Source organism: Podarcis vaucheri, assembly GCF_965113315.1.
Source record: "Podarcis vaucheri genome assembly, chromosome: 13".
NCBI lineage: Eukaryota > Metazoa > Chordata > Lepidosauria > Squamata > Lacertidae > Podarcis > Podarcis vaucheri.
Genome location: NC_138751.1, coordinates 11644598 through 11659385, shown reverse-complemented (window position 1 = coordinate 11659385; position 14788 = coordinate 11644598). Strand labels below are relative to the sequence as shown.

At 42.7% G+C, this 14788-nt stretch overlaps 2 protein-coding genes across 2 annotated transcripts; both read left to right on the top strand.

The window, feature by feature from the left end:
* Nucleotides 1-2143: 2143 nt before the first annotated feature.
* LOC309516464 (vomeronasal type-2 receptor 26-like) lies at nt 2144-9741 on the top strand (the record flags this gene model as incomplete). Its single annotated transcript, XM_082195231.1, has 5 exons — nt 2144-2573; nt 5621-6508; nt 7577-7804; nt 8684-8810; nt 9728-9741. Exons 1-5 carry the CDS (start codon nt 2283-2285, stop codon nt 9739-9741), a joined length of 1548 nt encoding a protein of 515 aa, XP_082051357.1. The 5' UTR covers nt 2144-2282.
* Nucleotides 9662-10839, top strand: LOC309516904 (vomeronasal type-2 receptor 26-like). The gene has a single exon (XM_082195861.1). It carries the CDS (start codon nt 9853-9855, stop codon nt 10750-10752), a length of 900 nt encoding a protein of 299 aa, XP_082051987.1. The 5' UTR covers nt 9662-9852; the 3' UTR covers nt 10753-10839.
* The last annotated feature ends 3949 nt before the right edge of the window (nt 10840-14788 follow it).

Genomic DNA, 14788 nt, shown 5'->3' with positions numbered 1-14788 from the left:
CCCTGTAATTATTAAGATTACAGTAATCAATTCACCCAGCCAAAGCTCCAGAAGGTGGTAGGGAGACAGGGGAAAATCAACAAGCAAGGCTAAAATGATTATAAACACTTCAGTAATCCATGGCCAGATCAGATAAAGAACAAAAGAGTGATCAGGCTCTGTTAAGCTGTTCAGGTTCCTTCTTTCATTGTAGTGGGGGTAGTGGTATTTATTATTATTATGTTATGCATTTTGTGTGTTTATGTTGTAAACTGCCCTGTGATCTTTAGAAGAAAGGCACTATAGAAATTTAATCAATAATAATCCTAACATAGCTAAAGCTTCAGATCAGGTTTACTTATCTGATATCCAAGGCATGCTTTTCTGACAATGTTGAAATCAAGGATAAAGTGGATATATGCCCACTTGAGAAATCCCTTGGCAGATTCTGCTGCCACCAAGCCATCTTATTCAAATCAGACTGAAAATAGCAACCATGTTGGAAAGAGACAGAGAGGGAGGAAAGCCCATGCATAGAATAAAGTTTGAAATCAGGATGATGGTGGTGCTGCTGCTGCTGTTCCTGCTCCCCAACCTGGGGTGCAAAGAGCATAGTTTGAAGTGCACCCAAAGCAATCCTTCACATATTCATCATGAGTGGTATGAGTCAGGTGATCTCCTCATTGGTGAGATGTCGTCTCATATCCATTATGTGTTTCCCAAGGTTTTATTCAATGAACATCCTTCTCGGGTCATGATTGACAACCCCTTGTAAGTAAATGGTCCATTAAAATTTCATTTATCTTTATATTTTTCTATCTGACTGTAAGGTGCTTCAGTTGCTTTGAAAAAAGTAGTTCTAGGATAGGACTTTTGCAGCTTTCCTAGGTTCTGTATTGTGCAGGGAAGTGGGTTCCTGGACAAACCAGAGAATTCCCCTCTGCTCACCCAACCTCCCCTTTAGACCACCGGAGTTAGAATCATAGAATTGCAGCTTTGGGAGGGTTCCAGAGTGCAAATCTAGTCTACCCCCTGAAATGCAGGAATCACAGCTATTTTCCTTCATTCCTACATTTCAGGGGGTAGACTAGATGGCACTCTATTGAGGGAAAATCTACCGTATTTTTTGCTCTATAAGACTCACTTTTTCCCTCCTAAAAAGTAAGGGGAAATGTGGGCGCATCTTATGGAGTGAATGCAGGCTGCGCAGCTATCCCAGATGCCAGAACAGCAGGAGGGATTGCTGCTTTCACTGTGTAGCGATCCCCTCTTGCTGTTCTGGTTTCTGAGATTCAGAATAATTTTTTTCTTCTTTTCCTCCTCCAAAAACTAGGTGCGTCTTGTGGTGTGGTGCGTCTTATAGAGCGAAAAATACGGTAATCAAGATGTTTTGTAGATGGTGCTTAACACCTACCAAAATAGCTAAAATGTATAAGACAAAAACAAATCTGTGCTGGAGGTGTGGTAAAACAGAGGGGACACTTATACATGTTTAGTGGACCTGTGAAAAAATCAAAAGTTTCTGGAACACAGTATATGATGAGCTTAAAAAATGTTTAAGTATACCTTTATGAAAAATACAGAAGCTTTTCTACTAGGAATAATGGACACAGGTATAGCAAGATCAGAAAATATTCCTCTATGCAGGAAGCAGCAAGGATCCAAACTGCTAAAAACTGGAAAAAAAGAAACTGTGCCAACAAAACAGGAATGGCAAGACAAACTGTTAGAGTATATTGAACTGGCCAGATTAACAGAGGCAATTAGAGATCACACTAGACAAGAGTTTCAAAAAGCATGGGGAGAATGCAGAGAATACTTCACAAAACAGTGCCCTAAAATACATACCTGCAGATTAATGTCTGCAGCAGACTTTGTGGATATTTAAGTTATAATTAGAAAAATCTTAATAATTATTTATAAAGGAAACAGTTTATAAGAAGCAAATAAGGAGGCCAGATACAGGATAAAGGAAGTCTTTTATTTAGTTGTTTGTATTGTTGTATGTTATGCTCATTGTATGTTATGTTCACGTTTAATGAGGGTGGATTTGTGTATTGGGAGGGTTATGTTATGTTGTAAATAAAATTCGAATAAAACCAAAAAAATACAAGGAATCACAGCTATTTTACTACAAGTCTTCCTTTTAGCAATCAGCCTGAAATATGCTTTGAATCACCTCAATTACAACACAGATGGATGTGTGACTCAGTTGTGGGCGGTGTATAAATGGAGACAACAAAGTTTTTTTATGAAACTTGGTCTTATCTTCCCATCAAATAGCAAGTCGTTTCATTTGCAGAATGCTGACAAAATTCTACCAGCACATCTTGGCCTTGGTCTTTGCTGTTGATGAGATCAATGAGAATCCCAGGATCCTACCCAATGTCACTCTTGGGTTCCACATCTATGACAGCTATACTGATTCAAGGATGACCTACAGGGCCACTCTGGACATGCTCTTTAATACAAATTACTTTGTCCCCAACTACCAATGTGGCATCCAGAAAAATGTAATAGGAGTCATCGGGGGACTGAGTTCTGATACCACTTCATGCATGGCAGACATATTGGGTCTGTACAAGATTCCACAGGTAAGACCTGAGCATCAGAGACAGAGAGACTTGGCACTCTAATCCATTCTTCTTTCTTTCCAGCAGGAATTTGTTGATTCATAAATATGGAACGATACACTGGGCAAAAGCAAAAGGAGCTGAAATATATGGGAAATGTCTTGGGAATATAATATGGGTACCCTACAATGTGTATGAAATAGTGAGGATCTCAAAATAAAAAAATTCCTTCCAGTAGCACCTTGAAGACCAACTAAGTTATTTCTTGGTATGAGCTTTCGTGTGCATGCACACGTCTTCAGATACACATGTATGAGGATCTCAAGAATATGTGTTGAAAGATTATTCTGATGGTGACAGATTGCTAAATGGGACTTCTAGGTGGGATCATACCTACGGGACCGCCTCTCCTGGTATGCCCCGCGGAGGACCTTAAGGTCCATAAATAACAACACTTGGGAGGTCCCGAGCCCAAAGGAGGTTAGATTGGCTTCAACCAGGGCCAGGGCATTTTCAGCTCTGGCCCCGGCCTGGTGGAACGCCCTACCGCAGGAGATCACGGCCCTGTGGGATTTGACACCTTTCCACAGGGCCTGCAAGACAGAGCTGTTCCGCCTGGCCTTTGGGCTGGTTTCAGTCTAACCCCACCTCTCATTTATTTATTTATTTATTTGTTTATTATTATTATTATTTTATTTTATGGAACCCCTTATATGGGATTTGTATATATATTTTCCCTCGGCTCTGTTTGCTGGCCCATGTAGGACCAGCATGGATAGTTGGCCCCGGTGAATATTTGACGTTTTCTTCCCCTTATGTCTTTGATCTATAGGCTACCACTAAAACGAGGCTGCATTTTAAGCTGCATTTTAAACTGTATTCTAACTTATATTTTAATCAACTGTGGGGGGTTTTGTGTTTTGTTTTGTTTTGTTTTGTTTTTAATGTTTTTACTGTATTTATATTAAGTGTTAGCCGCCTTGGCCAGTGAGGGTGGTGTATAAATAAATAAAATAATAATAATAATAATAATAATAATAATAATAATAATAATAATAATAATAATAATAACAACAACAACAACTATTATTATTATTACTACTACTACTACTATGTTGATGCTAACTTACAAAGCCCCAAGCAGTTCAGGGCCCATTAACTAAGGAGTACTTTCCTTAATACCCACTGATCCATGGTTTGAGATCAGATGGGGGAGTCATGCTTAATGTCCTACCAAACGTCATAGCCAATAGGTGATAACAAGGACCAGGGCTTTTCCAGTGTTGGTGTCCCAATTGTGAAAATCCCTCCCTGGGAAACTAGGAAGTTTCCCCACATTCTTCACGTTCAGGAGTCAATCAAAAAATTGTTTGTTGTACTTCTGGCACTGGGGAGACAGATCTGGCGCTGAAGGCAGCCCTGTTAAGGGAAGTTTTTAATGACTGATGTTTTAATGTATTTTTAATCTTTTGTTGGAAGCCGCCCAGAGTGTGGCTGGGGAAACCCAGCCAGATGGGTGGGGTATAAATTAATAATAATAATAATAATAATAATAATAATAATAATAATAATAATCCAGCAGTACTGCTATTGTACTGTTGTGCTACATTGCTTGAATGATTTTTGACCGGGGTAGGCAAACTAAGGCCCGGGGGCCGGATGTGGCCCAATTGCCTTCTCAATCCGGCCTGTGGATGATCCAGGAATCAGCGTGTTTTTACAGGATTAGAATGTGTCCTTTTATTTAAAATGCATCTCTGGGTTATTTGTGGGGCATAGGAATTCGTTCATTATATATATATATATATATTAAGGGTAAAGGTACCCCTGCCCGAACGGGCCAGTCTTGACAGACTCTGGGGTTTGTGCGCCCATCTCACTCAAGAGGCCGGGGGCCAGCGCTGTCCAGAGACACTTCCGGGTCACGTGGCCAGCGTGACAAAGCTGCATCTGGCGAGCCAGCGCAGCACACGGAACGCCGTTTACCTTCCCGCTGGTAAGCGGTACCTATTTATCTACTTGCACCCGGGGGTGCTTTCGAACTGCTAGGTTGGCAGGCGCTGGGACCGAGCAGCGGGAGCGCACCCCGCCGCGGGGATTCGAACCGCCGACCTTTCGATCGGCAAGCCCTAGGCGCTGAGGCTTTAACCCACAGCGCCACCCGCGTCCCCATATATATATATATATATATATATATATATATATGCTTTCGTAGATTTTCACGGGTACAGGAATGCAGGTTTTGGTGTCTTCGGGTGTCTTCCCGTGTAAGAGTCGGGGTGTCTGTGCGACGTTTCGAAGATGACGAGTGAGACCTCGTCGAAACGTCGCACAGACACCCCGACTCTTACACGGGAAGACACCCGAAGACACCAAAACCTGCATATATATATATATATATATATATATAGTCCAGCCCACCACATGGTATGAGGGACGGTGGACCAGCCCCCTGCTGAAAAAGGTTGCTGACCTCTGGTTTTGATGGTTTTGGATGTTTTAATATTTCCTGTAAATGCTATGGTGTTTTTATATTTTACTGACATTTCATTGTGCATTATCCTGGGCTCCTTATGGTGAAACAGTAATATATATTTAAAAAAACAACAACAGGAATCAATATATTCAGAAACAGTTGAGCAAGACTATATGGTGTGGTGAGAGCCAGTGTGGTGTAGTGGTTAAGAGCGGTAGTCTCGTAATCTGGGGAACCGGGTTCGCGTCTCCGCTCCTCCACATGCAGCTGCTGGGTGACCTTGGGCCAGTAACACTTCTTTGAAGTCTCTCAGCCCCACTCACCTCACAGAGTGTTTGTTGTGGGAGAGGAAGGGAAAGGAGAATGTTAGCCGCTTTGAGACTCCTTAAAAGGGAGTGAAAGGCGGGATATCAAATCCAAACTCTTCTTCTTCTTCTTCTATATGTGTTTGTGTATTTGTGTGCAAGCAGAGAGGGCATTGCTCTCAAAAAAATTGTGGAGTATATACAATTGCGCTGTGAAAAAATATTCAGTTAAATGGCAATGTGATCCACATTCTTGTTCCCATTCTTACATGTTTGCCTTTTTTCAGATTTCATATGGTTCATTTGAATCACAAGCAAATAATCTAATTAAGTTCCCATCCTTTTACCGCATGGTCCCCAATGAAGCCCTTCAGTACCAGGGAATTATTCAACTACTTCTGCGTTTCAGATGGAAGTGGGTTGGGCTCATCACTATGAATAATGAAGGTGGAGAACATTTCTTGCAGATCATAGAGCCAATGCTTTTTGAGAATGGGATCTGTTCAGCATTCACAGAAAGAGTTGTAAACAATCTGCGTTTCACTGGTTATGTATTTGATTTGATGAAAGATACAAAAATTTTATCATCAGCTTTTTTGACAAGCAAAGCCAAGGCAATTGTTATATACGGAAAAACTGGGACGATTTTATGGTTGGCAAGTACTATAAAGGCATTGAAGATGTTTCGGTGGCTATTTCCTCAATATAAGAAATCCCCTGAAGTAAAAGTATGGATTACAACAGCCCAAATTGATTTTGCATTACACAGCATTCAGAAAACTCTTGGGACTGATATACAAATCTTCCACGGTGCTATCTCTTTCACAATTCACTCAAAGGAGTTTGCAGACTTCCAAAAATTTATTCAAAATGTAAAACCTGGTTGGACAGATGGAGATGGTTTCATAAATAGTTTCTGGCAACAAGCATTCACTTGTTCAGTTTCAAACTCCACGGAGACAATGAACGCTGATAAAGTGTGTACTGGAGAGGAGATGCTGGAGAGCATCCCTTCTCCATATTTCGAGATGAGCATGACTGGCCACAGCTACAGTATCTATAATGCTGTCTATGCTTTGGCACATGCTTTGCATGCCATGCAGTCAGCTGGATCCAACCACAGAAGAAGGGTGCTTGCGGATATGCTGCCTCCTCAAAATGTGAAACCTTGGCAGGTAGCGTTCTTTTCCTCTAAAAAACCTGGCCACGTTCTGGAATTTAGCGGGCCAATGGTTAATTTTGTAAAGCATTCTGTTATGCCAACTGGCCTATTCAGTTGTTTGCTTTTCTTTTTCTTATAATTTTCTTTTCTTACCATTTCATTCGTGTGTGTGTGTGTGTGTGTGTGTGTGTGTGTGTGTGTGTGTGTGTAAAGGGACCCTGATCATTAGGTCCAGTCGTGACCAACTCTGGGGTTGCGGCACTCATATCGCTTTATTGGCCGAGGGAGCCGGCGTACTGCTTCCATGTCATGTGGCCAGCATGACTAAGCCGCTTCTGGCAAACCAGAGTAGTGCATGAAAACACCGTTTACCTTCCCGCCGGAGCGGTACCCATATATCTACTTGCACTTTGACGTGCTTTCAAACTGCTAGGTTGGCAGGAGCAGGGACTGAGCAACGGGAGCTCACCCCGTCATGGGGATTCGAACTGCCAACCTTCTGATTGGCAAGTCCTAGGCTCTGTGGTTTAACCCACAGCGCCACCCGCGTCACATATATATATAAATATAGACACACACACACTCTTTATATAAAAAGTAATAAAGCAATTGAAGAAGATAAAATATAGACAGTAAAGCGGGCGGGGGGGGGACACATTCAGTTTTAAATGAACCAGTCATTTTGTGGGTTTTTGTATAGTATTGATAGTATCTTATGCTGTGCACTGCTTTGATATTTTATGTGAGCTGGAAGTAAATAAATACTTTTAGATGCAAGTACTTAACAAAATAAACTTTGATAAATTAGCTATTAAATAGCACAATCAGTCCCTTCCTCAGTGAGAGAGGCAGCACTTAAAATAGTAAAAAAAAAAAAGTGGTTTCTCATGCCTGTACAGTTAGCTCATGTTAGCACCTCCTACTTGCCAAACTGTTGAAAATAGTGCAGAATGTTTGGTTCTAGTGGACGCGTGTTCCCTCCTAAAGGAAAAGAGCTTAAATACATCCAGGAAAGCTAGGGATCAATCTTAATAAGAATATCACAGCACTTCAGATACATTTTTAATACCTCTCCACCTAGCTCCATTCATTCCTGCAGAGGATCTCATTCAACAACAACGCTGGAGATGAAATTACATTTAATGAGCATGGAGAATTAGTAGCTGAATTTGATATTACCAACTTGGTCACTTTCCCAAATCAGTCCTTCATCAGGGTCAAAGTGGGAAGGCTGGATCCTCAGGCACCTCCTGGGAAACAAGTCACCATTGATGAGGACAGAATCAAATGGCAAAGAGGCTTGACTCAGGTGAGGAAATAACTGCACAGACTGGCCCGTTCGGGCAGGGGTACCTTTACCTTTACCTTTACTCTCCAATACAGTGGTACCTCAGGTTCCGTTAATTCGTTCCGGAGGTCCGTTCTTACCCTGAACCTGTTCTTTAGCTAATTTCTTTTCTTATCCTGAAGCAACGTTTTTAACCTGAGGTACTATTTCTGGGTTAGCGGAGTCTGTAACCTGAAGCGTATGTAACCTGAAGCGTATGTAACCTGAGGTACCACTGTACCAACATTCATATGAAGATATGTTTGTGAGCCACCTGGCAGAAGATATTGTCCTTTAAGAAGTACTGAAAGTTCTACCAGTAAATATACAAATGACAACAATATTAAAAGTCCACCATCCAGAAAAAAAACATCTCTAACAAAAACTCAATTAATGTCAGAGGATGTTGTCCATCATTCTCTTCTGTGAAATCCCTGAGGCAGGCTTGCTGGCTGGCTGGTTTGTTTGTTTCATAAACTGCATAAACTGTTTGTTTCATAAACTGTTTGTTTCATAAACCTCAAAGTGCTTTACAAGAAGACTAAACAAGAAAATCTAGGGGGGAAAGGTAGCTACTTTAAAACATACCAAAGTCAAAATACTATAACAGATTAAAATTTCTGCTTTGTTATGGCATTAGATTGAATTCTAACCTACTTGGTTATTCTAAGTATTAACATTCTAATCTTCTACTGTTTGGATGATGTTTAATACAGCAGGTAATTGTCGCCCTGAACGTGCTACCTGTGCAATTAGGAAGAATATATATTAGTGTTCCGCTTTACTAGTAGATTATCTGATGTAAGATGAACGCTCCTAGATGTTCTCTGAATATTAAACTCTTCAAATATATTTGAATAGGTGCCACCGCTTTCAGAATGTAATGACATCTGCCATCCTGGTTACGGAAAGAAAAAGAAGGAAGGAGTTATATTTTGCTGCTATGATTGCGTTCCATGTCCAGATGGGATGGTCTCAAATGAGAAGGGTAGGGCATGCCATGTTAAAATATATCAAACAGTACAATGCATTGCAGTAATCTCTGAGAAGCTCTTTTGCAATTTTGTTCTCATTAAAGCGGGGCAAGGATTTAATGATGGCATTATGCATTTTTCCCCCATTGGTTATAAATAATATGTATACAATTTTAAGTTTCAACCAGTTTGAAGAATATGTTTTTTTAAGAAATGAAGTTACTACATTCTGCCATCAAGTTCTACTTACTTGAGATGAAATAGAAATTGTGATTCTCCTTTAAGAACAAGGCTATTGAGAGAAGCTGAAAAGTCTTGTCAAAATTAGCAGGGTTGGCTCTCAAAGTTTTGGCTATAATGATTCATGAGGAATAATAATAATAATAATAATAATAATAATAATTTATTATTTGTACCCCACCCATATGGCTGGGTTTCCCCAGCCACTCTGGGCGGCTTCCACAGAGACCAAAAATACACTAAAATGTCACACATTAAAAACTTCCCTGAACAGGGCCGCCTTAAGATGTATTCTGAATGTCAGGTAGTTGTTTATCGCTTTGACATCTGATGGGAGGGTATTCCACAGGGCGGGCGCCACTACCGAGAAGGCCCTCTGCCTGGTTCCCTATAGCTTTGCTTCTTGCAATGAGGGAACCACCAGAAGGCCCTCGGCGCTGGACCTCAGCGTCCAGGCAGAACGATGGGGGTGGAGACGCCCCTTCAGGTATACTGGGCCGAGGCTGCTTAGGGCTTTAAAGGTCAACACCAACACTTTGAATTGTGCTCGGAAACGTACTTGGCTATAATGATTCATGAGGATAAAGGGGTGGGGAAAGAACGAGGCAAACAAGAATTAAAAAGAACATACGTCCTTCACATACAAAAGTCCAGATTTGATAACACGACTTAACTGTTTAAAATGTTTCAGGCATGAAGTTTTGAAGGGCTCCCTGGAGAAAAATATTAGGCTAGGTGGACTCTTCACAAAAGTTGTCTTTAAGAATAGCTGTAACTGGTTGAGATTGTGACGCATTGCTTTCCTCCCGTCCAGAAATGGAAACCTGTCTCGTATGCCAAGAAGATCACTATCCAAACAATGGCAAGAATCAATGCATTCCTAAGATTCCAAACTTCTTAGCCTTTGATGAAACTTTGGCCATCATTTCAACTTTCTCTGCACTATTGTTGTCTCTGATCACAGCTCTAGTCTTTGGCATCTTCATTAAGCACCGGGACACTCCCATAGTCAAGGCCAACAATAGAAGTCTCACCTATGTTCTCCTTGTCTCCCTCCTCTTGTGTTTTCTCTCCTCTTTACTGTTCCTTGGGACACCAAATAAGGCAACCTGCCTTCTCCGGCAAACCAGTTTTGGCATCGTCTTCTCTGTGGCCCTCTCCAGCATCTTGGCCAAAACCATATCGGTGGTTTTGGCATTCATGGCTACCAAGCCAGGATCCAGGATAAGGAAATGGGTGGATAAAAGACTGGCTTATTCCGTTGTCCTCTTTTGCTCCAAAATTCAAGTAGGGATCTGCACTCTGTGGCTGGCAACCTCTCCTCCATTCCCTGATTTAGACATGCACACAATGACAGAGGAAATAGTCCTGCAGTGTAACGAAGGCTTGGTCCTCATGTTCTATTGCGTCTTGGGCTACATGGCCTTCCTTGCCACGGTCAGCTTCATGGTGGCCTTCCTAGCCAGGAAGTTGCCTGACAGTTTCAATGAAGCCAAGTTCATCACCTTCAGCATGGTGGTCTTCTGCAGTGTTTGGGTATCCTTTGTCCCAACTTACCTGAGCACAAGAGGAAAATATATGGTGGCTGTTGAAGTCTTTTCCATCTTGGCTTCCAGTGCTGGCCTGCTGGGCTGCATCTTTTTCCCCAAATGCTACATTATTGTGTTGCGGCCTGAGCTGAACAGCAGAGAACATCTAATACGGAGAAAGACATAAATGATAGAAGAGTCTGTGGTTTTATTACATTCTTGGTATCTGCATAGAACTATAAATATACTGGAACTGTGCAATAGAATTATACTATTTCAGGATTTTGTTCTCTTGTTTTGTGATTATGAAATAGTTGCTGTTTTAGTGGCCATGGGGATCAAAAGTTCAACTCTGAATGCTGAAAGGTGTTCTGATATATTCTGTTCTTTATTGCTATACATTGACTTATGTAGTAAACCTATCCAGACTAAGTAGATCTCTATACATTTCTGGCGCTATTTTCATTTTCTCTTAGGGCTAACTGTTGAATCTGATTTAAATTTGGAGTGCAGGTCCTAAAAATTATCTTCATAACAAATATTTCTGTTACTGCGTTTACCAAAAAAAAACCAAAAAACACTTTCTAAGCTTGTGTCCATTGTCCAATGCATCAGTTTCCAAGCAAGGCACAAAATCAACGAATGTTAAGATCCACTTATCAATACTGAAACAACTGCAAAAAGACCAACACAGAGATTTGGGGTTTTTTTAATAATAAAAAAAGAGTAGAGTCACACATCCATTTTCTGGATTTGAGACTTCCTGGTTACTTTTGATTCCATTTTTTTTGGGGGGGGCGTGCCTTCTGGAGTAGCTGGGTGCTACATGTATCTCTATTTTTCACAAGTCTATGGAAATCAACAGTGCCAGAACTTGAGCTGATGATGAACCATTCCTATCCTTGCATTGTGCAAAGGTGCAGCCCCTTTCAGTGTGCAATGATAACCACCATCCAGGTTACAGCAAGGCAAAGAAGGAGGGGGAGATGTCTTGCTGCTATGATTGTGCTCCGTGTACAGAAGTAATGATCTCAAACCAGGATGGTAGGAGGCGCAGACCGCAATTGGGGGTATTGCTCAGAGTAAGCCTATAGGCCAGGGATGAGGAACCTCCTATCAGCCAATCCCAGCATGGCCATGAGTTTCCCACCCCCTCTGTAGGGTTTTTCCGAGTGGCCCAGGTGTTTCTTGGCAGATGGTAAAATTGAGATAAAATTAAACAAAGGGGTGATCTTAGTAAGTAGGGAATATATTAAATTTTGGGGAAATGAATTAATTTAATAGTATGTTGCCTACAGGTGGTTTGGGGAAATAAATATGGTGATTCATTATTATTATTATTGCTATTATTTATTGAATTTATATACCGCCCTATACACAGGGGTCTCAGGGTGGTTCACAGAATAAAATAAAGATATAAAAGCACAAAATACCAATAAAAATAAAAACAACAACCCAATAGCCCCCCCTCAAAAAAACCACCACATTTTAAAAGGGAATAGGATGTAAATTGGATCAACCAAAGGCCTGGTTAAAAAGGAACGTTTTTGCCAGGCACCTAAAGGTGTATAATGAAGGTGCCAGGTGAACTTCCCTGGGGAGAGCATTCCACAGACAGGGAGCCACTGCAGAGAAGCCCCCGTTCTCCTGTTGCCACCCTCCAAACCTCTCACAGAGGAGGCACACAAAGGAGGGCCTCAGAAGGTAATCTCAGGGTCTGGGTAGTTTCGTGATTAAAGGGGAAATTTATTTATTTATCTCCTGCCAACCTAGCAGTTCAAAAGCACGTCAAAGTGCAAGTAGATAAATCAGGGACGCGGACTTATAAAAAATATTGGGGGGGCCCGGGAAAGCTCGTGAAATGCAAATAAGCTCATGAATATGCAAATAAGCTCATGAATATGCAAATAAAGTGGCGCCGCCCCCTCGTGAGCGTATAGGGGAGAGCGTGCTGCTGCCTATCAATCAGCTCCGGAACAGCTGATATGCGGGAAACCTGGGGCTAGAGGCAGGAGCCCCCGCCCCCGGGGATTCCCTAATCTCGCGGGGGACGGCCGGGGCTCTCCGGCTAGGGCGCGCGGCTGGCTGGCTGGCTGGCGAGGGAGCAGGTGGGGAGGAGGCGGGGGACGGCGGCGGCGCTCTGCTGAAGGGCGCCCGAGATTATTGGGGGGGCTGAGCCCCCCCAAAATTTTTTTTGAGGGGGCTCGAGCCCCCTCAAGCCCCATGGAGTCGGCGCCTATGAGATAAATAGGTACTGCTCTGGTGGGAAGGTAAACGACGTTTCCGTGTGCTGCTCTGGTTCACCAGAAGCGGCTTAGTCATGCTGGCCACATGACCCGGAAGTTGTATGCCGGCTCCCTCGGCCAATAAAGCGAGATGAGCGCCGCAACCCCAGAGTCGGTCACGACTGGACCTAATGGACTGGACCTAATTTATTTAGAGGCAGGTGTTTGGGGAAATTAAGTGGGTGTGTATGAATCCAAGAGGAACTGATCTGGAGCAGGGGTGCAAGTTAACTGAAGAGCTTTTGTGGAGTGATTTGGGTGGGAGACCTGTTGACTTGCCACCACAATTTGTCCAGAAAGTACAGAAACCCCTACGAAGGCTTCTTAAACGGGCGAGCAGGGAGGGCAAGAAACGCTGGTTTGAATCATTGTTTTCTTTTATTGCCACGAGGTGGCAGTACAGGACCGCTCTTTAAGGAAGCTCCCCCGCTGCTCCGAGAGCTGCGAGATGAGATACATGAGATGAGTGGCCATGTGAGAAACGGGGAGTTTGCAATCTGAGGTGGAAGGGAGCCTGAGATTCGCCTGAAACGGCGTTATGGCCTTGCAGACGGATGCACAAGCCGCTCCCTGAATAAACAAGGCAGACCTGTGCTGTCTGCTTAACAGAGTGTATTTCCCTCCTCTGTTTATACTCTGCACTTAAATCTGAAGAAGTCTGCAGGCACACGAAAGCTCATACCAATAACTAAATTCGTGGTCTCTAAGGTGCTACTGGAAGGAATTTTTTATTTATTTTATTTGTTTTGTTTTGCTTTGTTTCATCTGCAAATAGAGCAGTCATGACAGCAAGACGTCTAAAACAGGCGTACCAAAAATGGTGCCCTCCGGATTTTCGTACTACAACTCCCACGAACCTCAACCAGCATGGCAAGATTCTCGGGGGGGGGGGGTTGGAATGTGCAGTGCAAAACATCTAGAGCAGATGTGGGGAACCTTTGACCCTCCAGATGTTGTTTAATTGCAGCTCACATGGCCAATGGCCAGGACTGATGGGAGTTGTAGTTCCACAACACCTGGAGAGCCAGAGATTCCCCACACCTGAGCTAGATAGAGGGCACCATTCAGGAGGCAGAAGTGCTTCTGAAAACCCTTTTCTGGGAACCTCCAGAGGGAGGGGAGAGTGCTGTTGTGCCTGGGTCTTGCTTGTGTGTTTCCTGCAGGGATCTGGGCCACTGCTATGTCGGTGGTCACAATGTCTGTGCATGCCCTGTTATGACACTACTGTATTATGGAGGTACTTTCAGACAACCTGTTTATTGAGCATTCAGCCTGATTTGATTGGATGACGGTGGCTATTTAATGAGTGATTAGTTTGCAGGGAGGTTAGGGCATGTTAAGTCAAAAGCCAGTGTTCTGCTACACTTTCAAGTGCATTTCCCCCCATTGCTTTTGTCATAAGAATTTTAAGGTCATGTATTTAAAAAAAAATGTTCATAACTGTATATATAAACCACATGTCTGAAACCCCACAGATTAGGTCCTGAACAAATTGACCTCAAATATTTCTCTGCAAGGTCAAAGTGGGAAACCTCCCCATTGTCTCTTTCCTCACAGATCCTGTCTTAAGGGCAATTATAATAACAAAAGAGCAGCCAGAACCCAGATAATGCAATCTGATAACTTGCCAGACAGGAGATAAACAACACACTCAGGATTCTGTTTTAGACCACCCCTTCTGTGATGTATGTATAATGTTTTTGGGGGTGGTCTGGAGTTTGAAGGTGGGCAATTTAAAAAGTCTATATAAGGGCTTGCACAAGTGTGCTCACGGTCTTCTCTGCCCTGCCCCCCGCCCCCATGTGTGGTGGGAGCACCCTGTTGCAACAGCTTTAATAAAGATAGGCTTAGTAGCTGCCTTGCTTCTCAATATTCCCTGGTTGGCCTCTGTTATTTTCTCCTACCCATAGAGAACCTAAAAAGAGGACTCTATATGGG